The sequence below is a fragment of the Patiria miniata genome, unplaced genomic scaffold (genome assembly GCF_015706575.1).
Source record: "Patiria miniata isolate m_02_andy unplaced genomic scaffold, ASM1570657v1 HiC_scaffold_19, whole genome shotgun sequence".
NCBI lineage: Eukaryota > Metazoa > Echinodermata > Asteroidea > Valvatida > Asterinidae > Patiria > Patiria miniata.
This window is the reverse complement of record NW_024037057.1, coordinates 15,050,093-15,075,677: the sequence shown is the minus strand read 5'-3', so window position 1 is coordinate 15,075,677 and position 25,585 is coordinate 15,050,093. Positions and strand designations below refer to the sequence as shown.

The window sequence follows — 25,585 nt, the reverse complement described above, 5'->3', positions numbered from 1 at the left end:
GAACAGAACCAACTTTTTCCTCATCAAGGTTGATGATGAACTTATCAAACCCATCCCAGAGGACAAGTACTTTGTGAGGGTTGGTGTCAATAAATGACTTCAAGTCACCTCTGTCAATATCTGTGTATTGACCCAACAGTTGAGCATAGATCGAGTCAATAAGGTCAGACTCTTGTTCCATGGCTTCCAGTTGCAGGACCGTAACAATTTTGAAGTTATTGAGTGTGGGACTGGAGCTGGTTGCCCAATCATACGCAATGTTTTCCAAAATAATGGACTTTTGCTCATCATCTGGTCCAGTCAGAATGGCCAGATTAATCTGATCGCCCTCTTGAGTTTTCGCGAGAAAAATATCGTCATATGATATTACCCTTCCATCTGCCTTATTGCCAGCTTGAAACAACTTTAGCGTTGGCATTAATATCTTCTTAGTGTCGCCATCTACCCGTTTAACCATTTGTGAATATTTACCTGTGGTCATATACAATGTTTTCAGGTTTTCTTCACATCTGTCAGCAGCGAGTTCAGCTGGATCAGAACTGCTAGATAACGTTGCTGCGCTGCTTTCTCCCGGTTGTTTATGCTGTACCTCTGTCATTTTGCTTGAGTCCTCTTCTTCTGTAAAAATAAGGTATTTGTCCAACAAGGTAAGCATTAATTGTTCAGCAAAACTTAGGAGAAAAGCATTTTCTTTTCAAACAAGACTTGTCATTGGATATAGGATTGGAAGTTTAAAAAACCTGTGTTAACAGGTGTTTTCAAAAGGACTAATGTATTGGCTTTATCTTAACTACAGGATTCTGATTTTGTAGGAGGAAAATAACATCTCTGGTTTTCATTGATGGATTGTCTTGACATTCTTACCAAATATAAACAAGCCCGGTATTTAAAATAATATAAAATTTGATTAGCTAGTATGATCTCCTTTTGAGCCAATCAGCGACTTCTTCATGCACATTTTTTTTATTGGGACACGCTGCATTACATTACATATGTCCACTCAAAGAAATACAGGTTGAATCCCCCAAAAGTTGTGCAAGCAGATTTCGTTGATATATATTGTTTTTGGTTCAATAAAGTAACTACCATGAGTATCTCATTTTGATGGAGCATATTAACCCTCCGACGCAGAAACTCGCCCTTTTGGGGACCCAATTTGGTTGATAACCTTAATAATAAAAAAAAATTCCAACCAATTCTGGTGATCTTCCATCTAATCCTAGCCAGAGACACCCACTACGGATATATGCAGTCACCTTTAGTGTGTGACCACGGGTCAGGCATATCTGAGCCTGACAACCTTGGCTGCCCATATACACGTGCACAAAACAAAGTCACTTGCGGGTAGCCAAGAGCACGACTTGACCACAGACTATGTATACAACATCTGTTTCCTGTCAAGGACCTCCTTATTTATAGTCTACAGACATGTCGAGATTGTATACATGTAGATACAGTGTTGTGTAGCCTCAAACCAAGGCGCTAAATATCTGGGTCCCCGGAGGGACTCCTTACTGTAAGCGTGTTAGTAAATGGGCTTTCTGCGTCGGAGGGTTAAAAGTATACTTGTGTATACTAATCAGTGAAAATGAAATGGAAACCCATTCATGTAAACCAGAGCTGTAACTGATTATAAAAGGATATGTGGTTTTTCAACCATTCCAATGGGAATTACAATATCTCATTCATTAACTGTGTGAATCTCATTGGAACGGATGGAAAGCGCATTGCCATTTATAATCTGTTGTATCTCTGGTTTGCATGAAAGGATATTCATAAAATATTTGCTGTGATAATACACAAGAGTACAAAAACAATATACTCCATCAACATGAAATGCTCAGTACTTTTTGAGATATTTAAAAATGTCTGTCTGCACAACTTTTTTGGGGGTCAGCCTGTACATAAATGATTAGTCCATTTTAATCCTTGAAACTTTTCGCAGTCATTTAGAATCAGTCGCATACAACAAACCAAGTTCATGATAAGTACTTTTGATAACACCATACCGGTATATAACGTTCAGTTCAATTTCTCATACAAAGTTTGGTTAAGCAAAGACATGTACAAAATGTAAACAATATTAGACATTTTGAAGATAAATCCTAAGATTTCTAACTGATTGAATGATGTCATACTCGCACTTTCCACATTATAATTATGAAATGCATGTATTCAATCTGTAGCAAAGTCTATATACCATGGCTAATTCGTACAACTATTTGAAAAGAGAAATATGTGCTCAGTTTACTGCGAATACCATATAGTTACCTATTATTTCTATAGTTGGAATTTGGGTAGCTTGCTGACAAGTGATTTAGTTTTAACCCTAAAGGGGCTGGGTTATTTTGACCATCTCTCAGCCGGGGGGGGGGGGGCGGATTCCCACCCCCCCCCCCCTAAGATCTCGGCCTTCGAGTGACGAAAAATTTTCAAACTCAGCACATGCATAGAGCAACTCTTCCTTAACATACCCAAGAAATTTCATGACTTTAGGTGAAAGGGTTTTGGAATTATGGCTAATTAATTATTCATATGTACGAATGGCAATTTTGCTCTGTGTACACGACGTATATTCGAAAATTCAGTTTTCACGGCGCGTAGCCCCTGAAAATTTTTCGCTACGCGGCAACTCGTGGTCCGATTTTTATGTTTTTGGTATCAAAAGATGCGCAAAGCTCGAGGCTAAAAAGTCATAACAGCTCGGGTCGCGAAAAAAAATTTGTTAGAGGCTATCACGGAAAATGTTGAGGGGGGGGGGGGCGGATTCCCCCGGCCCCTTTAGGGTTAAGTTAATGGATAAATAATGGGTCATTTCTCAGAAAATTTCCCGCGTATTTCTATTATCGTGTGATATCGTTCATAGAAAATGACTGGATTTAAAAGAATGTTCCGTTTCCTACGTTTCTCACAAAAAGTGGTGACTTTGAGATTGACTCGAACAAAATGACATAAACATTGCATCACATAATTGAATGCGCATCATTACATATCTCAGCGCAGACCCACATGTGAGATCTTGTCATCTTTACGAGACTCAAAGGAGACCCCATGCCTCAGATGTGCATTTTCTTATCTCCTTCTGTCAATGCACATCCACCCAATTTCAGGCTACCAACGTATTTCAGTTGTTATAGACTGGGAGCCAATAATTTTGCACAACCACTCAAAGAATCTTTTCCCGCCAGGCTGAGGGATCCTACTCTTGGCATTTCACTTTCTGATGCAGCAATGTGTACAGTGTCATGTAACTGAAATGAGCAGTTAGGTAATCAACTCCTTCAGGTGCGTTAGGTTTTGTAACGATGGGGCCCAAAAGTTCGCAAAAAACTTAAACCACCAACGCCACCAACGATCAAAGTGACAACAATCTCTCCTATTACTAAATGACTGTAAGCATTCCGCCAAATCATCATAGCCGGTTAATTTGTGTGAGAGCTTCTTAATGATCAGTCGTATGCCATTACCACATGGCTGTACGCGCATCTCCTCGTTGTAACCACGGAAATCAAAATGCACCAGATTCCCCATGACACCTACTGATCTGACGATGTATTTAAAATCGTAAGTGATCTGCGTCAGACTATTACAGTATGCCATAACACCTTTTTGAGGTGAATCATCAATGGTAAACTAGCCACTCACGTTTGTGCTCGGCCAAATTTTGCATTTCCCCAACTAATGAAGCAATATGTTGTATATCTTGTTCATTGATGCCACATTCCGATAAATCGAGTGATTTTAGGTAAATTATCATTTTTAAACAAGCCGCCCACGTTCCAGCGTTACCACCCAAGACTGGATAATGGGAAAGGTTAAAATTGGCAAGGCTCGGCATTTGCCATGATGCTACAGCAAGGTGTTCAATATCAATGATATGCAATGAGCAATTTCGTAAACCCAACTCCCGAAGCCCCGCCAGGTTTTGTAAGGGTACGGTCTAGGTACCTGCAGAACCACCGATACCATGAATGTCGTCAAGTGTGAAACTGACTAAGTCTTTCCGATTACTGAATGACTCTAAAATACACAGTCCTCGCCGGTAAGTGATAACCGCTTAATGCTTAGTTGCATGTCACTGTCGTATGGATGTACACAAAACACATCCAAAGAACCACCGAATACACTTTTTTTTCTAGATTTCCAATGCGACTCACTGATTAAGAGATATATTTTACATCGTGACCTTGAATGTTACACATTGTCATATTGAGCTTTTTTTAGGTGAGTCATCGACTGCAAACTAGCCGCCCACGTTCCGGCGTTACCACCCAATCCCTCAAGGCCTGAAAGGCTAAGATTGGCAAGGTTTGGTATCTTCACGACCGATGACGCAATATGCGGTATATCTTCCGCGTTCAAGTTACATAATTGTGTCTCGAATCTTTTGAGACATTGCAATTTGACAGCCCAAACGTTTGCAGTGCCACCTAAATCAATGTCAGAAGGCGTTAGATGAGTCGAATTGCCTGCCCTTTGAAGTGACAACATAAATGTCTGCATTTATCCAAACTCAATGAAGACAGATTTGTCATGGTTGTTAAACGCCAAGCTGCGACGTCACATAATCTTGACAGGTCACACCGAAAAAATGAAACCTCTTGAATTACAGCGAGGTATCGCGAGAGCCCTGTCTGCCCGGCAACATGCTGCAGCAACCACATGCGCGACTTCAATGTATGATCACTTATGGACAGAAAACTACATTCAGCCAACCACGATTTAATGACATCTTCTGATGTCACATGTGTCCCCTGACTTTCAAAGTAGCAATCTAAGGCCAGTTTCTTAAAAGACTTTCTGTGAAGCCTCAGCAAAATATGTGTGCAGCATTGTTTATTGTCGCCGCAGCAGAAGCGCAACAAATATTGGAAAATACACGGGTCGTCAATTCGATCAAGAAGCTTCTGAAACTCCTCGTCCGATAAACTCTTGCAGTATTTAGCAGCACAGCATGGTTGCATTGTCTTGTGACTAACCTCTATGCAGTCGCTGACATATTTGTGACCAACAGGGAATCGTCTGCGAATAAGAAGACCTGCATTTTGGGCCTTCTCGATCGCCGCTTTCCCAAACTCTTCTTTTTGAAATGTGAACCTTTGCTGAGGGGAAACCAGACCCTCCAATGCAGTCTCACCAAGCGCGATCAGTACTTCGGATATTTCATCTTGTGACATATCTGCTTGTCTTGTGAATATGTATTTCATTCCTCTACTCCATAGGCGTGACATTGTATCAGGTAGTGCTGAATGTCTCGACAATGAACACAGCAAAGACATCAGGTTTAAGCTTTTTGCCCAGTCGGAGAGAATATCTGAAGATTTGATTCTGTCAATGAGATCCTCAGCCTGACCAGGTGTATCAAAGAAAAATGTTTTCACTTAATCTTGAATCTCTACCTGAGCAATCTCTGAAGCTGTAACACAAATAACCGTTTCCTGGACCGTTGATTTGCTCAGGAATTTGTGTAGGTTAAGGGGATGTGTGGTTACAAGCACCCGTATACCCCTTGCTGCCATCCGATCGAGGAGCTTGAGAACAGAACCAACTTTGTTCTCATGAAGGTTGCTGATTAACTTATCAAATCAGAACGGCCGATTTAATAGAATCGCCTTTTGGTGTTTTCTCGAGGAAAATTTCTTGGTATAGTAATTGTTTCTTTGTCTTATCGTGAACTTTGAATTACGTCAGCTTTGCCGTTATAATCTTCTTGTCACCATCTACCAATTTAACCATTTGTGAATATATATACCTGTGGTCATATACAACGCCTTCAACTTGTCTTGACATCTATCGGCATCGTGTTCAGCTGGAGCGCTACTGTAAGCCGTTGTTGGTGTGCTCCTTTCTCCAAGTTTCGTATGATTTTCCTCTGCAATGCCGGACAGGTCCTCTTCATCTGTTAAACACACAACGGACGCATTAATGTTTGAAAAGAATTTTTGAAAGCAGAGGTACTTTAATTGTACCTTTAGTTTTAATTTTACAGCATTGTGCTACCTTTCTGCTTGTCTTTTTCCAACTCGTCAAAGAATCCACAGGCCTGTTCGTAGTCGCTTTGCAGTATAGTCGCTTGGATAGCCAAGTCACTCTTATCTTCTGTTGTCAGTTCGTTCGTGATGAGAATCTCCGTCATTTTCTTGGCGAGTTCTCCAGTGGTGTACATACTCCACAGCTTGTCTAAACCTTCTCGACTCTTGATACGAACAACAAATGTCACAGACCCAGATTTCACTCGTTCAAGCTCTCCGTCACATGAGTTTAGGAAAGCTGAAAATTGCTCAAGGATAAAATCCTTTCCCTTCGTTTGATGTAGGGTAGTCATGGCTAGCCAAAGCATTTCAGTCATGGCATCGTTCCTTGTCCCCTCTTTTGTGACGTCCGTCTCAATTGGCAAGTGTGGAAACCCTGAAAATAAATTATCACAGTGACATATCAACAATACTAGCATGTCAATTTTGCAATGGCTACTAAAAATGCCTAGACAGACAGTATCACTTGATTTGTAATATTATGTCCTCTTTTATGAGCGTGCCGCTGCCACTGCATTCACTTACTTGGACTTCTTTCTGTGACAGTAACATTTTGAATGAAGTTGATAGTTGTGCCGCTAACATCTGCAAGAAAGGTAGGATTGTAGCTTCCGCCAACATTGAGGTCTACTGAAACTTGTTTTGAAGCGTTGGACCCATATTTTTGTACCGCAGATACTGACGATGTACTTCTCTTAGGTGCTGAAGCTAAGCTTCCTGAACCTGAGCTTGATACCCGATCGTCTTTAATTTGCTCACATAGTACCAAATTCCTCTCGCTTGCCAATTGCTGTTTCTGAGACTGATATCCGGCTGCATCGTCAGTCTCCTGTCTAAGTCTCTCTTGTTCAGGTGATGACATCACATGGCGATTGTTTGGTTCCATTTCATCTCCTACTCGTGTCGTCAAAGGCTGAGTTCTTCGCACAACCGACTCCTGTAGTCTGTGCCAAGGCAGTATCGTCGCCCGCTGTTTATGACTGTGTATATGTGAATCATCCCCTTGCTCTAACTCGGGAGTTGCATGGGTCCTTGCCATATGCTTTTCCTCTGAGCAAGATTGTAATTCAGCAGAATCTATCATCCGTTCTGATGATGTTGATACAGTGACGTCCACCAGCTGCTGTTCCACTGGTTGGGCACCAATCTGCTCCTCTCCGAGTACCAGTTGATCCAATGATGCTGCTGATGGGGGCTTGCTGCTTGGATCTTTGAACTCACCCACTGGACGTGTCTCAGGCTGGGACATATCTGGTTTGCCAGTCTCCTGTTCCATTCTGGTTCTATCCGGTAATGTCTTCTCAACTGCTTTCATCTCTGTGACTTCTTGCTCCTCTTGCTTAGATGTCTTATGATCTGCAGCCGCTGTCGCTGACGTGGCAATATCGTCACTCCCTTTGTTGCCTTGATCTTGATATGAATTGTCAATTGAATCTGAGGAGAGTAACATCAAAACTAAATTTGGCTAATGGGAGCGTCTATAGTGTGTCGAAATAAAATATTTTGCGTTTAGGAGTTGAGCAATAGCTAAAAGCAGTGAATGAAGATTGTAATAACTGTTGAGTATTGACCTTATTCGGGGAACATTAGTCATTGGTCACGAGTCTCTGTAAACAGAAATAAAAAGGTAATCGTGTGTATTGTGGCAAAGATATAACTTTGTTACCGGTCGTATAATATGTTACTTGTAATTGGACAAATAATGGACTCGACTTTAACACTGTTAGTGAACGGTAATCCAAATGAAACTTGATTTCTGTTGGTATTCATTTATAGCAATTGCTAATTTATATTACCTGGTACTTTCAGCGCCAAATGAGCCAAACCTAAGGCCTCCAATGCTTCTCTCAGCTTCTGAGATGCTTTCCTGCTCTTCTTCTGCTTGCTCCACCAAGTAAACAGCATCGCCATGCTCTGTTTGCTGGAGTCATTTTCGTTCTTAGCTTGAATTTTACCAATGTCTGCTTCTTCAAATCCGAGGTTTTTGGCCACTTCCTTCCAAGTCGACTCAATTTTTGTGGCGATATCCCAGAGAAACTGATCAAATTGTGCCCTTTCTGCCAAAAAAAATGTCGTAATTTCTTTCCTGTCAAGTAACTAACAAGTTGGACTCAGGAAAGAAATAACAATCCGATGTACACTCTAAACAGTCCCGAGGCAGATGAGTCGAAATCCGGCTTCTATTTGGCCTGACACATTTCATGGTCAAAATTGACATATTTAGGGGTCAAAATTATACTTTTGCCAAGGTTCCTGGGTCAAATTGACCCCGCAAACAAGACAGAAAAGTGCAAATATTGACCCTGAAAAGTGTCAAGCCACAAAGAAGCCGGACCCCGGCTGGTCAATCTGATGCGGGACTTTTTAGAGTGCACCGATATAGGCATTGTGCAGTATATGAAGCGTGAGTCCCAGTTTCTTGGTATTGTCCGACACTTCTTGTCCTTGAGTTATTTAATGTTTCTTTTTTTTTATTCCGCTTTACATTACAACAAAATACACACCTGTATTAGTCTATATTAAATATGATCTAATAGCTTTAAGACAGGGGCACTTACATTCCATCAAAACACAAAGATTTTAACAAAGCAATTTATATATGTATTTAATGTTACCGTAGGTCAGCGGAAATCGCCGGACAGTGTAATACACGTGCTTTATCGTGGCACAATTACTTAAGGTCATTAATGGTCCATTTGCATGATTGAACCACTCATTTCATTCTGTTAGACTTTACCTTTTGGTCCACCGCCTAGTAAACCATCAAAGGATAGACGGAGTGAGATGTTCTCGTCTTTCTCGATGCCATTATCTTCAAGCGTCAACAAGTCACAAAGCTGTAAAAGATGTAGCAGAAAAAGAAATGACTACTGATTTTGTTATATTTTCCTTTGGATTTGTTTGGATTGTATACATAATGTATGTTGAAACATTCCAAGTTTTATTGCGCATATATTTGAAACCTGAAACTATTTAATACTCAGTGTTTGTGTGACTAATTTCCTCACCATTCATTCTGTTCTGTTGAATAAACCGTACTCTTCAGTACTGAAACTGAAAATATCTCAAAAGAATGTATCTTACAAGTCCCGTTTATTTCAGTCATGAAAACAAAAATGGAAACGACCAGCTAATCAACATAATCCCATTATCAAGGTTAGTTCTGCATGCATCGGCGTAGCCAGCGGGGGGGGGGGGGGGGGGGGGGGGGGGGGGGGGGGGGGGGGGGGGGGGGGGGGGTGATGATATCCCCCCCCCCAATATTTTGTAACGACTGCCTTTTTCCATTCAAATGCCCTTTTTTTCAACGGGCTTACCCCCCAAAAATTTTTAAAGAGTGCCCTTTTTTCCGAAGTGCCCTTTTTTTCTGAACAAGACAAGTGCCCTTTCAAAAAAACAAGATTTGCCCTTTTGTTGCATCTGCCGTTTTGGGTACCTTTTTAGAATTTTGCACATGTATCGCCCTAAAAAGCACCATAAATTGGCCCTTTGTGTGCATAATTGTCGGTTTTGAACAGCGCCCCCATCGACAGATGGTCCCCCCACACTTTTTGATTTTACGGAGGCCAAGTGTCCGGAGAAAAAAACCTGTCTACCTTTCAAAACGGATGTACAAGTGCCCTTTTCCAAAAAAAAAAAAATAATAATAATAAAATTGACCGTGCTACGCCCCTGGCATGTGCGCACAATATAAGGCCAGGGGAAAAAAACATCCGGAATAAAGGAGGATTTTGGAATATGGAATAAAGGAGGATTTTCAAGATGACGGAAAAGATTCGTTCATTTTCTTGTCTGATTTGCTGATATTTTGTGTCTAAAGGAGCCGTGCATCGTTCTGTGTATCAGATTGTTTACATAGGTACATTGTGCTGGAAATATATATGACATGAAATTACTTCAAACAAAACAAAAGAAAGAGCAATGTATAAAGGAAGCTGGTAAGAAAACAGAAGCAGACAGGGATGGGAAACTGTTCAATGCTTCTACTTGGCCTATGAAGCGCGAACGAGGCTGTGTATTTGAAAATGTTGCGTAGAATAACTTGTACCTGAAAGTTTCTCCTGATGTACAGACGCTGATATCGTGCCTCAACACCGATCTTCTTTTGTATCCATTCTTTTAAACTTGAGATGGAAGTCCCTGGATCGAGACGGAAGCAAAGCGTCTTCGGTGTATGTAAGAGGGGGTCCGGACAAAGACTTGCAGCTTCTGTTTCCCGGCATGGCTGTAAAAATAGAATAGGGAAAATGCTTGTGTAGGTTAGGAAAATATTTGTCCTTGAAAAGGATTAATGAGGGGAATTCAAGTTGCGCTTAGTCAAAGAAACAGCCAATATTTATATTCATTAGCTCTATTGAAATTGATGCACGAGATTCAATTTGTAATATCCCTTATTACTGCAATATCGTCTATTGAATAAATGCATCGTTGATGCTTACCTTCGGCCTTTATTTGGGTACCTCAATTGTCGTGAAATCCGTCGTTTTGATGGTTTACTCTTTGCACAGCAATCATCCGAAGACGTTTTCCCGTAATTCAGTACGGACAGGAAAGCTTGTTTCCTCCTTGCTTTGACTTTAGTCTTCCTGCTAATGAGTTTGGTGTTGGTGTGGTCGTACACGACAGCTGTTCCCTTAATGTATGCATTCAACTGCCGAATCGTCTTTCGCGGCATCTTCGTAGCATTCAGTTTGTTGAACGATAATACACTCTTCTAAGGAAGAAATACAGTAAACTGCAGCAAATTAATTTATCCTTCGTAGCTGAGCACACGACATTACATTCTAAAATGCCTCTGGTCAAAATGACCAAGAATCCTGATAATATTTGGCCAATTACTTTTCAGGGTCAACAATGACATAATGCACATACCATATCACTTTGTTCTAAAATATACAATTCTGAACATGGAAGATATTTTCAATGCTCAATTTGCATTTACTACTTTCATTATATTAGCAATCTGCTAACGAATAAATTAAGTTCTCCTTCATATTTTCCTGTAAATCCGGATTTTCACTAGAAGACAAGATAATGTTATCCGTACTTCTGATATTTGTAAAGTGGATGTTGTCTTTTCCAATTATCATAAACAAATTTCTAAAATTGTTTACTCCTTTCCTGTCAGTCTGAGAAATGAATTTACCAGTGTATCATTTTGCTTAGTCATCTTCATATGAAACCGTAACAAAAAACATTTTTTTTAATGTTCCTTTACTAGTGGGATAACCAGTACCGTTGAATCAATTAAATGTCTGCCTACTTAAACAAGTGGCAATATTTGTAAGTAAAAACGTGTTGTAGATTAATAACATTGTTTGCCAATTAAAGAATCCCACACGATAGGACCAAGGAAAAATTGCAAAGGGGGGGGGGGGGGGGTTGACCCGTGAGATTTGTTTGTGTTATGTCCCTGAGGCGTCACAAAGAAAAATGTTTTGGGGGTCAACAGTTTGTGAAAATCACTGCTAAAATTTTGGAGTTTTCCTCCATCCGGACACTTGGCCTCCTTAAAGTCAAAATGATGGGATGGGGGGGGGGGGGTTGGCTGGGTGGTACCATATTCCAATGGGGGCCTAGGTTTCTTCAAAAAGGTGGATCATGCGCAATATTGAACAAGAGTGTGCATGCGAACACCCGGCACCATACTCCCCCCCCCCCCCCAAACCCATCACCCGGCTACGCTTCTCTGTCCGATTATGGCGGACAGGCGGACACAGGTAATTATTCTTACCATTGCTGTCATCATCTTTTCTTCTAGAATGTCATCTGATCTGGGGGGGGGGGGGGGCCTTCCCCACCTCAAAAGTGGGAAATACATTTACTGCCTAAAATATGACCGATCGGATCACACAAAAGGGACGTACTGTTTTGTTCGTACTGATAAAAGCTTCATCAGTATCTGGTAATAAAAAAAAACAGTACCTAACCCTCAATTTAACATCATGCTTAATTATTTATTATTCAAAGCAACACGCTATTTAAAGGGAAACAAATCGTTCAAGTGCATTTTGTCCCCCCCCCCCCGGAACTGGAATACCTCTAATTAGGTGTTGGGCCTGAGCCCAACACCTATTGTTATTGTAAGAGTTTACTATTATTGGTTTTTTTTTGTTCTTCTCAGTAAAATTCTTCCCCAGAACTGTTTGTCAACATGAAAAGTGATATGAACTTCAATTGTCAATACATGAAAACACAACCCACTGAAGATATATTTTTTGCAATTACGTCATCATGACGTCATCATTGGTCACGTGACGTCACTTCAAAAAATAATAAATTTAATCTTTGAAATTCAATATAAAACCAACCTTGAGATGATAATACATGATCTTCAATTTATCTTGTGCGTGCAAAATCACGTGACCCTTCCTTCCCGTCGAAACCGGAAGTGCCTAATAATTTGAACATCAACATCAACAATCAACATTAACATCAAGAATCAACATCAACATCAAAAATCAACATCAAGAATCAAAATCAAGAATCAACATCAACAATCAACAATCAACATCAACTATCAACAATTAACATCAACAATCTGACATTCAACATCAATAACCAACATCAGTAATCAATATCAACAGTCACCATCAACAATCAACAATTAACATCAACAATCATTAACAAAAAAAACATCAACAATCAACATCAACATTAACAATCAACATTAACATCAAGAATCAACATCAACATCAAGAATCAACATCAAGAATCAACATCAAGAATCAACATCAACAATCAACAATCAACATCAACTATCAACAATTAACATCAACAATCTGACATTCAACATCAATAACCAACATCAGTAATCAATATCAACAATCACCATCAACAATCAACAATTAACATCAACAATCATTAACAAAAAAACATCAACAATCAACAATCAACAATCAACATCAACAATCAACATCACGATCAACAATCAACATTAACATCAACAATCAAGATCAAAAATCGTCATCAACAATCACCATCAACAATCAACAATCAACATCAACAATCTACATCAATAATTGTTAATCATTATCAACAATCAATTATCAACAATCAACAATCGACATCAACATGAACAACTACCATCAACTATAATCAACAATCAACATCAACAACAAAAATTAACAATCAACATCAACAACCAACAACAATAATCAACAATACGAACAAGCCAAACCTCTAGCCCAACACCGTGTGTTTTTCCTCAAACTCTAGTGATTTTCGTTATCTCTCTTAACGGTCAGCTTCTCGTCAATACTGCACTCTGTACTGTGTAACGACAAGGCCTCATCAACTCGGGCAACATTTCATCTCCTTTCTACCTGATATCAGACTTGGTGAACTTACCTCATCCACTTCACATTATTCACAGGAGACATATATCCACATTTTGTTGATCAAGACTGCGTGATGGGGACCGAAGAAGGGAAGAAACAGTCCAGGGAAAATCAGGGAATCGGTGCCGATTTGCACCCAGTTTCATACTTCCGCAAACCGATTTGGGAATTCCCCTTAACAGTTGATCCAACATCACAGTGCGCATGCGCTGTTCCGCCATGTCAATTAGACTGGTTCTCAGTCCCTCCATCATCGATGACTTCAAATGTAGATTATATCGGGTCGGGTCGGGGGAACCTCCCGGTTTATGCTATATTAATACACTGTGGACTCTATTTCTTTGTTCCATAAATTATAATGAATATTTCATTATTTTTATACGATTTTATTTTAATAAATAAACTCCAATTTTTGTTTACTACGTGTATTGTTGGCGTTGCAAGCGCTATGACTTTCGGCGTGATACCTGGCCACAGGTTCCAACCCCGATCCAGTCATAATTCTGCAATATTTTTTAGGTGTTGGGCCTTGAGCCCAACACCTATTGTTATTGTAAGAATTCAATATTCTTTGTTTTATTCAAGAAAGATTCTTCTCCGGAACTGTTTGTCAAAATGAAAACATATATTAACTTCAATTGTCAATACACGAATGCCCAACCCACTGCAGATGTATTTTTTTGTAATTACGTCATCATGACGTCATCATGTGTCACGTGACGTCACTTCAAAATACATTAAATTTAATCTTTGGAATTCAATATAAAATCAACCGTGAGAGACCGGAACTTGAGTTTTGCGGGAATCGACATGATAATACATGCTCTTCCTTTTATCCTGTGCGCGTAAAATCACATGACCCTTCCTTCCGGTCGAAACGGGAAGTGCCTAATAATTTGAGAGTGGACAAAGATATGAACTTGCTTTCAACGGTGTTGGTGTCTGCCTTGATTGACCTTTCAAAAGAAAAATGGGTGACGCCATGAAGAGTTGGAGCGCCACCTAGTGGCAGGTTAAAAACGCGAAAAACGTATTTTCACTTGATGTCTGTGGTGAAGTTTGGTATTCGCTTCAAAATTCATGTACATGATGACCTTAATGCAGACAAGACCTATGCGCGAAAAAAAATTGAATACGTCATCAGATCGGAAGTAACAATAAAAAGACCTTTAAACCTTCAAAAATTGCTATAATCAAGATTCGGCTATATATAGCTTAGTTAAAATAGCTCTTGAAGTTTCTGGTAATGACGTCAAAATGACGTCATCAAGTATCATATTACAAGCAATCAAAGATTTCTAGATTTAATCTTTGAAAATCAATATAAAATCAATTGCTACAGATTTGATTTTGTTTTTTATGGCAATCGATACAATATTTCAGGGTCTTTATTTTTGATGTTAAGTGCAAAATCACGTGACCCTTCCTTCCGGTCGAAACCGGAAGTGCCTTATTATTTGAAATTGGCAGAAGATGCGAACTTGCTTTCAACGAAATGAGTGTCTGCCTAGACAGTACGTGTACACAAGTTTTACAGGTGACGTCATCAAATGTTAGAGCACCCTCTGGCGGCATGTTGAAAAGGTCAAACATGGATTTAAACATGCATATTTTGAGTTGATGTGTGTGGCAAAGTTTGCGGTAATCCATGGCCCAACACCGTGTGGTTGTTCCTACAACCTCTATTTTTTTATATTTGTTTTAATTTTTTTTTTAAATAATGCATCTAGTCAGTGCCCCAATGTGGTTCATCTGGAAATAAATTAATTTGTTTAATTTCTCTTCATTTTACTAACCATAATTGGTTCGGGTGGAGGGGGGCACCCGCACCTCGATTCAGCCGCTGATTTGTTACTTAAAACGGAGCTAAATACAATACATGTAAAAAAGTTTATAGTTTGCCTTAAAACGCAGGGGAAGGCATTGTAGATTTCATAACTTTGCGAGGTCATGCCTACGGACAACCTCCCCTCTCAATTAACAAGCCAATTAAGCCTGCCGAAGGCACGCCTCACTCAACTGCACCCCCCTTTCTAATGTTAACACCCCAATTTCAGAACGCTAGACCCGCCCCTGGAATAAAACGCAATAACCATGTTAGCATATATATCACATTATACGCAATAATAGTTAAATAATTTTTTAACAAAAGAAGTACACAAAAGCAAGACGATAACAGAGGTTGGTGTGATTGCACTGTTACAAATGCAAGTAAATTTACGGACTCCGTATAAAGTAAAACATTCCGTATTTTTGGCGTAATTATACGGACTTTCCATAAATGCAAATATAAATTATGCTAATTAGCGTGATTACAATCAACCACATCGGCCCAAACACCTTCACATAATATAGTCCATCTAAGTATTGTTATTTCACCCACAACCGTGTACACATGTCCAAACTCATGTTAAGGGTATGTTTATTTTACGGAATGAAAAAACTTTTCCGGAAAATTAGCTGCAGGAAAACTGAACGCTATTTTCTTTCTGGCAGCAAAATTTCCGGAAAAGTTTTGCGTGATGCGTGCGTGCTGCGTGCGCCCAAACCTCGAACTGTAGCTTATTCACACATTGTCTTGCAAAATATTTTATTTCAACTCTAGCGTGCCACGGGAAAACTTTAAGAATGCAAAACACAACTAGCACATCCAAACAGCTCGAATTTATGGGGTCGTAAAAGTGGACCCCGAAATTCGTAATACAGGAATAACACAAAAACACCCAGTTTTGAAAGAATAGTTGTGTGGATGTTTATATCCTACTTTTAAATATTATTTCCGATTAACATCATCTCGTTCAAAGCGCGTTTTGTAGCCCAATTGCATGGGCTGTTCCATCACTCAGTGTCCCTTTGAAAGCTAGAGTAAATAGAGGGCGTTATGGCGTCACAGGCCGGGTCTATATCTGTGTCCTGTTTTAGTATATGCTTTTATGTACCTACGAAATTGAAAACACTAAGCCAGTCCATGTTCTTCCTTTAATTTAAACGCAAGCGATTTCGGTGCAAGATTCGCCGGCGAAACGGCAGAAAACAAATAGAATGCGCGTTCTTACATGTATCTTTTTTTTTATTCCAAGACTGGCTTTCAACATCAGGAATCTACGGATACGCAAGTTTCATGCCTTATCTCAATCATTCTGACTCAACAGACAAGTTACTTAATTAGTGCTTTGCTTTTCTCGAACAACTTGACTCGGCACATATTTGATCGTTTCTACTCGGCTACTCGGCTTAATTCACATAGCCTTACTTGATTTCTCTTTCCTGCGCGTGTATTTTCCGCTTTTCTGTTTTTATTGGATGTCAGAAAAGTTTCATTTCCTGACAGTTATATTTTCCTACCTTAACGGTTGGAAAATATAGCAAGACACTTGTTCGACCCAAATTAGAGTACTGCATCAACATATGGGACCCAGACAAACAGACCCACATAGAAACAATTGTGAAAGTTCAACGCATACGGGCACGCTTTGTCGCCAAAGATTATAGACGTGAAACCAGCGTCACCCAGCTTCTTCAACAACTTGATCGAGAACGACTTGATGTTAGACGTTTGAAATCTCGCCTAACCATCATCTTCAAAGAATTGAACCATCTATAGCTCTATCTAACATTGACCACTTCAAGTTCACAAAGGAGGAAACAACCCAAAACAGCTAGACAATCCAGAAATAATCATCCAAATAACTTGAAAAGAATATCAGTTGACAAAGATTGCTACAAGTTCTCACTCTACCCATACACTAATACACCGGGATGGAATCGTCTACCAGCTGCCATGAAAGAGACAACCGACTAGAAGTACCTCAAAATCAGACTTAATGCCATCGGCCTAGTGGACTTGACCCAAAAAGCTCATTTTAAAATGTAGAAAGCCTGCCGCATGCATGACGTACTGTATGTTTAGAAAGCCACTCGATCCATGCGTTTTCATACAGTTAAATTTCTGAAGGTTCTGAAGGTAGTCCACTAGCCAAATGCGAGTGAATACTGCGGTGGGCTAGTCAATATAATTATTCTCTACAGTGCTTGACAAGTTTTACGAAAGTACTTTTTCTGCTCTGTGAAATACGAGCAATTTCTTCATCATTTGAGCTGGCCGGATTGCAGTATCAAGTTCACAACTGTACTAATGTAAACACGTAGGGTTAACAGTCCATGACCTGTACCCTACATGTACTTCTTGTGTGTGTGCCAATTCGTACTCACAAAAGCGACACTTTTGTTGACACAACCATTCGTCCGTGCAATCAGTCCAAGAGTAACAACCATACAATACAGTGAATGCTAAACAGGGGACTAGTGTAGAACCAGCCTAGTTGACAGGGTGTAATTGGTAAAACGCATGCGCACTGTGCCGTACGTTGCCCCTAATTGTTCACTATTAATAGTAGTATTGCATCAGCGGACTTCCCAAATCGGTAGGCGGCACTGCGGCAGTATGAAACTGGGTGCAACTCGGCTTGCAACGTAGGATTTCGTAATTTTCCCACGACTGTTTCGTCAATTCTTGGATCTCCATCATGCAGCCTTGATGAGCAAATGTTTCTTCTGAATATCGGGAAGTGAATGAAGTTAACTCGCCAACTGTGGTACATATAGAATGGAGATGGAACTTAACATGATTTCATGAGGATTTATCGTTACCGTATAGTGTAGAGTACAGCATTGTCGTGACACTGACCGTAAGAGAAAAAAACAGGTAAATGTAAACACACATGATCATGTCACTGCAGTTTCCTCGGGTGGGGTGGGGTGGGGGTCGGGGGGGGGGGCTGGACAGTTCGCTCTTTCAGGAGTTTGTTTCTATTCCTCTATGGGTCTTCTGAAGTATGACTGGGACAGCACTGGGGATACAATACCAAGGATATGACCATGGGTGTCGCCAGGATTGTTTTCTGGGGGGGGGGGGGGGGGTGGGGGGAGCAAAGCACACTTTTCCCCAACATCCCTATTTTTCCTGCATTTTCCCGATTAATCAGTTTTGGAGGGTGGGCAGGGAGATTTGCCCCCCCCCCCCAACTCATTAAATTAACAACAATATGATTTCATCCCCCTTGCCCCCACCCCCGCCTCGCGACACCCATAGATATAACGCCAGTGCAGGGTAACAACCAATGTTGAATTTTCTGAATCATGTGCAGTTTGAAATTAAAGTATAATTCTGTATTTTTATGCAATTGTATTGTATGCCTAAAATATTCAAAGACACACATGTGACTGATATCAATTCATGTTTAATTTTAACTTGGCAGGTTTATTTTGTTGAGTTTTTGATTTACACAATAATACAAGTTTGCATATTTATGAGCAAAACCGTGATGTCGTTAAGCATAGGGGCAACCTCGTCCCTATGATGTCACACAATGCTTAGGCCTAATCAATTAGACACATTAGCAACATTTTGGGTTGATAGTTTGTGTACATTAATCCCTAAACCGCTTATCAGGCTATGCTCTTAAATGACAGTAACGGCGCCCTCAACTGACAGCAATAAAAAAATGCACTTATAAAAGTAATAAAACAAACACAACCCCTACGCTATTTTGCAGTGTGAATTTCAATATGTGTGTATACATTTGTTTCTATTTCTTTTCAAGTGCACCCTCATGTAAAAAAAAATGGTTTAGTTACTTTTTTTGAAAAAGAAAGATTTTCATGATGGCACTCTTTCGAGTGTGATTCGAGAAGTCGTCGATTTGACAGACAATGTATTACTCCTTTCAACACGGAGAACCATATAAGAAAGACAGTGCTCTCCAATACTGTCGTTTTATTTTCGAACCCGTCGGGATTAAACTATTTTGTTTTTCACAGCAAATCTGTTACATTGAATATTCCTACAAAGGCAAAAATAGTAATAATGTTAATCACGGGCAAATCACTAATCGCATGTCATGGTTACAACAATATAAATGGTTTTAGGAAAAATTTCTTTAGTTGCTTGGTATATCATCTTTTGATTTGGCATGGTAATTTGTCTCATGCAGGGTCCCCAAAAAATATATTGGTTTCTGCTGAAATGAAAGACCCCTGAGATTTTTACATGAGCCACAAAGCTGACAAAATCCTTTCAAATGGACAGCGTTGTCTGGGGGGGGGGGGGGGGCAACAATAACAAAAATGGAGAAAAAGGAGGGAAAAGAGGTGCGAAGTCATATTGCTGTTATTTTAATGCAGATTTAACAAAATGGGCGTCCGCAGGGGTGTCAACGGGGGTGAGTTTGGCAAATGTCCCCCAACCCAACCTCCACAATTGATAAATTGAGAATATGCTGGAGAAAGTGCAATGATTTTGAAAGGGAAAAATGTGCTTTGTCCCCCCCCCCCTTGAGAGTCCTGGCGACGCCCATGGCAACGGCTATTTGGTCCATATAGTCTTATAGGGTTGTACTGGTTTTAACAACGACTTTTCGTTGTGTTCTTTTAATTAGGATACTTTAAATCGACCTGATTATTACCAAGATGCCGCAAAAGACCATTCAGCAATTAAATGCATACATCAAGGCAACAGCCGTCGTGTACGACCACTCCAACGCCAAAGTCATCAGCAGGAAGACTAAAGTCAAACCAAGGAGGAAACAAGCTTTCCTGTCTGTACTGCATTACAGGAAAACGTCTTCGGATGATTGCTATGCAAAGAGGAAACCATCGAAACAACGGATTAAATATGAAAGTCAGAGGTAACAACAATGACATTCATTCAATTAAGATGAAGCTGAAGATTCTCAATTTTGAAGGAAACATTTAAGCTTTTACTCTTTGCAGATACTTGTGTAAAAGTTGAGCGAACTTGTGCAACACTTATATTAGACTCATGAAAGTGACGATGGACTCCGATTAGATTGTAGTTTCAACACGAATGGTTAACTGATTGCGTTCTGTTGTAAAATTAATGCATTTTTCTAAAACTACACATAATTTCTCCCCTTTTTTTCATAGTAATACCAGAGACGAGCAACAGAAACTGCAGGTCTTTGTCCGGACTCCCCCCTCACATAAACCCAAGACACTATATTTCGAACTCCATCCAGAGACATCCGTGTCATCTTTCAAAGAAGTAATCCAAAAGAGGATCGGTGTGGAGGCACGATATCAACGTCTGTACATCAGGGAAACCTTCCATGTAGGTGTACTTTTAATTTATTATACATATACATGAATGTAATTAATTGTTCAATTAAAATTATCCTGAAGGTTAACATATATTGTTTCGTGTCGTAGGGTGTAAAATGCCTCATATCTCATTGCCATTTTCAAGCAAATAATTGTGCATTTATGACACACCGCCCACAATCACAGTAAATACCTTCCAACTAAGGGTTAAACTAACTTAATTCGCTACACGATAAAAAAAACCTAAATCCACTTTGTTTCTCCCTAATCCTGTAACTTATACTCTCTATCATTATTCACTTTGGTAGCTCTCTGACTTGCTCACACTTGAGAATCATGGTGTCGACAAGAATGACATCATCACACTCCGTCTATCTAAAGATGATGAGGATAACGACGACGTACCAAAAGGTTAATGACGAATTTTGGAAAAAATGTGCAAGTAAATAAACAATTTAAAGTTAAGCTATTAATAAAGAACAAAAAAAACACCCTACATTTGCCGTAGCCGTAGTTCATACGTTAAAGGAAATATAGGCCTACATCATTTGCTTTTGCTGTAATTTTCAGAAATGGATGGAATTGGGGGGTTGGAAATATATAGACTTTTTTGAGGTTTTGGGTTCGAAAATGCTATAAAAACCAAGAGATTTTTTAATCATTTGCTTAGCCCTTCCAAGATAACAAAGCATGTTTTCGTTGCAGCTGTCGTTAACAAGTTAACCATTACGTTCATAACTTATTCGGTAATGGGTGAACTTGTTTCACTGTTGAACATTCTTTTGACAGACAAAGTCAGCATTGATGATGAGTACCTCAACCACTTGTCATCGAAAATTGAATCATCATGGAAGGAATTGGCCAAACACCTAGGATTTGAAGAAGTGGAAATTGCAGACATCCAAACCACCAACGAAGGCAGCACTGTAGAGAGCCGCCACATGCTACTCACTTGGTGGGAAAAGACGACAGATCGCGACGAAGCTGCTCAGACGCTGAGACGAGCATTGGAGGCCATCGGGTTGACTGATTTGGCTCAAAATGTACTGGGTGAGCTAAAATGTGAACAAGCACATATGTTAGATTTTCGGGGGGGGATTATATGGTACCCTGCTCTCTTACAGAACTCTATATACAAATAAGAAATTATAAATAAAATCGCCTCGTTAATTGAAAAAAAAAGGAAAGACATTTGAAAAACAATTGGTAAACTATACAATTATGATGTATTCTGCTTTCAAACTCGCGTCAGTGACGAGCAAATCGAGAGACGAAGCAGCTGGACCCGAGCCAGAAAGGCGTCAAGATGCAGGAGTTGACAAGGAGAGCAAACAAAACGGGGCGGCATCAACCAAGGAAGAGAAACTGAAAAAGGAACATGTTTGTGATCAAGACAAACCTCGGATTATCTGGTAAATCACGATTTAATGCTGCTATTCATGTTTGATCATGTTTGAAGAATTACCATTATGTGGATAATCCAACTCCTTTGAAAAACAATCTTTTCCCACTTGAGCAATATTGCAGAGAATAGTTACAATAATGATTGATGGGCTTTACCTTAATACTTCTACTTTCAACTCAAACATTTAAAAGAACCTCTTTCTTTCTTTTTTCTTTTTTTTAAGTTTCAGACATGTGCAAGTCTTCATCAGAAGTCACATCCGTCATAAACCAACGACGCTTTGTCTCCAAATAGATCCAGAGTCATCTGTCTTGGCCTTAAAACAAATAATACAGGAGAAAATCAGTGTCCAGCCTGAACAACAGCGACTGTTCATCCAAAGAAACCTTCGTAATTTTGAGGTAAGGAAGGCTCCATATTTTTAAATTACCATGATAAAAAGTACCAATGACTATTCCATCGAATTAAAGGTCATGCAATGTGGGTTTTAGTGGCAACCTCTTCTGATTCAACTTTTACAACAGTTGTGTATATTGAAATAGTTCTACCTCTGATGCCTGTGTAATGGTGATTTAGCAATAATGTTTGCTGGTTTAAGTACCCACCGATTAGGTCCTCAGATGAAAAAGCACCACGGAAAAATATTCTGATTTATTTTTACCCGTGTTTTGTTATCCCAACTACCAAGATATTTTTTAATCTTGAGTTCAAATAGTGTTTTTTTTTTAAACGACAATCTTTATTTTTTTTTCAGCTCTGTAACTTGCTGACACTTCACGACTGTGAAATTCATCAGGACGAGAACATCTCACTCCGTCTGTGTACTATAATGGCCTACTGGGCGGTGGACCAAAAGGTAAATGCTTATGGGGAACATTATCTTTCTAGATTTGGGTAAAATCAGCAGACTTTACCCCGTAACACTTTAGCTTGGGATCATGTCACTAGATTAATTCATATAAGGGGAACAAAAGGTTTAAACAACCTCTCCAAATGCCTCCTTGAAAGTGCAATTATGAAAACAGGATGGATGCTCTAGCTTTTTCTTGTTGGCATTATGAGTATCTGTTGAACAATTTCTTGTAGTTAAAGAGTGATCTAAGTTAATGTGTTTTACCGCCTCCTTTGCTGTAATGTCTCAGAATTTCCCAGGATTTGCCACTCATTTCTAAAAGGATAAACAATTCAATAAAAAATTGCACTGATATTTATAAACGTCGCCAACCAAAGTCTAAACTTCATTGCCTTTCAATCACATACATATATACTTCCAACTTATGTTTTGTTTGGCAGACAAACGCTCTGGTGATGATCAATTCTTCCGGGACTTGGCTTCGAAAATTCAATCATCCTGGGAAGAATTGGCAAAATCGCTTGGATTTGCAGAAGCAGAAATCAGGCAAATCCAAACCACCTTCCAGGGAAACAAAGAAAGGAGCCTAAAGATGCTGCTTTCTTGGTGGAGAAAACAAACAAATCGCGAGGAAGGATTTCAGAGTTTGAAAGTTTCGTTAAATACAATTGGGCATGCTGAGCTTATCTCAGTAATACCATCAGAAGAGCGACAGAGGATAAAACAAGAGGAAACTTGGTCAGCGAGACAAACCTCAACCATTGGTACAAGAGGGAGGAGCTAAACAGTCGCCCAAGGAGAAAGAAACTACATTACAAAAGGGACATAGACCGACACAGCAAGAAGTTCGTTATCGAGACAACCCTCAATTAGGGGCTCAAGTGGGAGGGGCTGAAGGTCAGAGCCCACAGAAAGGGACTACATCATCTGACGAGGAGAGACCGAGACAGGAGGAATTTGAAAACCGAGACATACCTAAACCTGAGTTGCAAGTAGAAGGGGCTAAGGTACAGAGTAAGCAGAGAGGGGCTATATCACCTGAGGAACAAAGGCTGGTACACGAAAAAGTATCTGAGCAAAACAAGCCTCAGTTACATGAACAAAGGGTTGTTGTTGAAGAACAGGACAAGCACAAACGCGCAAGACTGTCAATTGAGGAACACAGACTGAGTCAAGAGCTTCCACAGAAAAAGCAGAAACTGGGAGAATTCGAGAGCGCACAAGAGGGGATGACGTCTATAAAAGAACATGGACCTAAGCATGGGCAATTAGAGAGTCATCGAGATAAATCTCAAAAAGAAAATCAAGTGGGAGGGGCTACACAACAGAGTAAACGGAAAGAAACAACATTATGTGAGGAACAGATACCGCGTCTGAAGGAGGAAGTCGCTCAACGAGACAAAACTGAACCAGAGGTTAAGGTAGGAGGGGCTGAAGAACTTAGCAAGGAGAAATGGACTACTTCATCTGAGGACCAGAGACCAAGACAGATGGAAGTTGCTCCTCGAGACGAATCCGAACCAAAAGTTCAAGTGGGAGTGGCTCAAGAACATAGCAAGCTGAAAGGAACTTCATCATCTGAGCTACAGAAACCGAGAGGAGAAGTTCACGCTAGGGTTACTGAGAGCGAAAGCAGATCAGGTAAAGATTTATACAATTAATTATAATTTCAATATTTGTGGGTTTTTTTTTCGAGCTCGCGGTTTCTTTAATTTTCACCCTCCTATTATGATATATGAAATTGTTTTTAAAATGGGTTTAAAAGGTTTTTGTCCGAACAAGTTTTCAAATTCTAAGTTTTGGCTGAAAATCTCCCTAAAATGCACTGTTTTGGGGTTCCTTTTTCGCATAAACGTATCCGATCTGCGGGTAGACTTGCTTCTGCATGGTACCTTCCTCATCGAGACTGGAATGTGGCGGGAAACAAAGTTGTCTTCTGCAAACTAGTATCGAGTGCGTAAAAAAAGTCACGTGATTGAATCAATATAGCATGATTTGAAGTACTTTCATATAGTTTTGAGTCCACCGCAAACACCTTGGCATCATTTCGGCAACTGCCCGGTCAGGGGTCGCATAATTGGAATTTCCAGACTTGTGTGACTAAGACTCGGACTCGACCTTTGTGGCTCGTGACTCGGACTCGGACTCGAACTTTGTGACTCGTGACCCAAACTCGGACTCGACCTGCATGACTTGGGACTCGGTAGTGGTGACTCAAACTCGGACTCGAGGTTTGGTGACTCGAATGATGTAGGCCTATGAGTGATATATGAAGGCCTACTTATCGATGAAATGAATTTTACATTTTTCCTGAAAGTTGAATTTAGATATTTTGTTTTGATTGAAAGGTGAAGTCCCACAACCATTCAGTTAACAACTGACGCATGCACATTATGACTAACAATTTGCTTATAATTAAAAGTAATTATTTTTTTAATTATAAGTTGATTTTTTTTATGATTCGTTCCAAAGTAAAAGTAAACATTTTTTTATTGCTGGAAAATAGATTTTTGGAAATAATAACTAGAACATATATTACACTAGAAAATATTAATTAGGCAACAAAACCCGACAGAGACGCAACTTTATGCCACAAACTAAATTAAAAATTCCACGGGAAAACAATATAAAATTTGGTACGATCGCATAACTTTAATTTGAAGTTTGTTTTTTTATTTTTAATGTACAAAGCTTCTAGTATTTGGTTGTTAATCACAAAGTATTATGTTTTAGTACAATAAGTATTATTTTTGTTTAAATCATATATGATGTTCACATGTACAATTCAGTTCTTAAGTGCGAGACATGTTTTTAATAAACCCTTATATTTCTTGTT

At 39.6% G+C, this 25,585-nt stretch overlaps 2 protein-coding genes and 1 long non-coding RNA gene across 3 annotated transcripts; 2 read left to right on the top strand and 1 right to left on the bottom strand.

The window, feature by feature from the left end:
* Positions 1-7,991: 7,991 nt before the first annotated feature.
* LOC119725241 lies at positions 7,992-10,738 on the bottom strand. Its single transcript, XR_005270696.1, has 4 exons — positions 10,472-10,738; positions 10,081-10,257; positions 8,770-8,869; positions 7,992-8,089 (listed from the first exon to the last, which is right to left on the bottom strand). It is a non-coding gene; the product is annotated as an uncharacterized LOC119725241 (long non-coding RNA).
* Positions 10,739-19,788: 9,050 nt separating this feature from the next.
* On the top strand, positions 19,789-20,907 carry LOC119725479. Its single transcript, XM_038196887.1, has 3 exons — positions 19,789-20,058; positions 20,318-20,501; positions 20,800-20,907. The coding sequence occupies exons 1-3, from the start codon at positions 19,841-19,843 to the stop codon at positions 20,905-20,907; spliced, it is 510 nt and encodes a 169-aa protein (XP_038052815.1). The 5' UTR covers positions 19,789-19,840.
* Positions 20,908-21,240: 333 nt separating this feature from the next.
* Positions 21,241-23,477, top strand: LOC119725478. Its single transcript, XM_038196886.1, has 5 exons — positions 21,241-21,541; positions 21,744-21,903; positions 22,120-22,297; positions 22,651-22,752; positions 23,190-23,477. The coding sequence occupies exons 1-5, from the start codon at positions 21,241-21,243 to the stop codon at positions 23,337-23,339; spliced, it is 891 nt and encodes a 296-aa protein (XP_038052814.1). The 3' UTR covers positions 23,340-23,477.
* Positions 23,478-25,585: the final 2,108 nt, after the last annotated feature.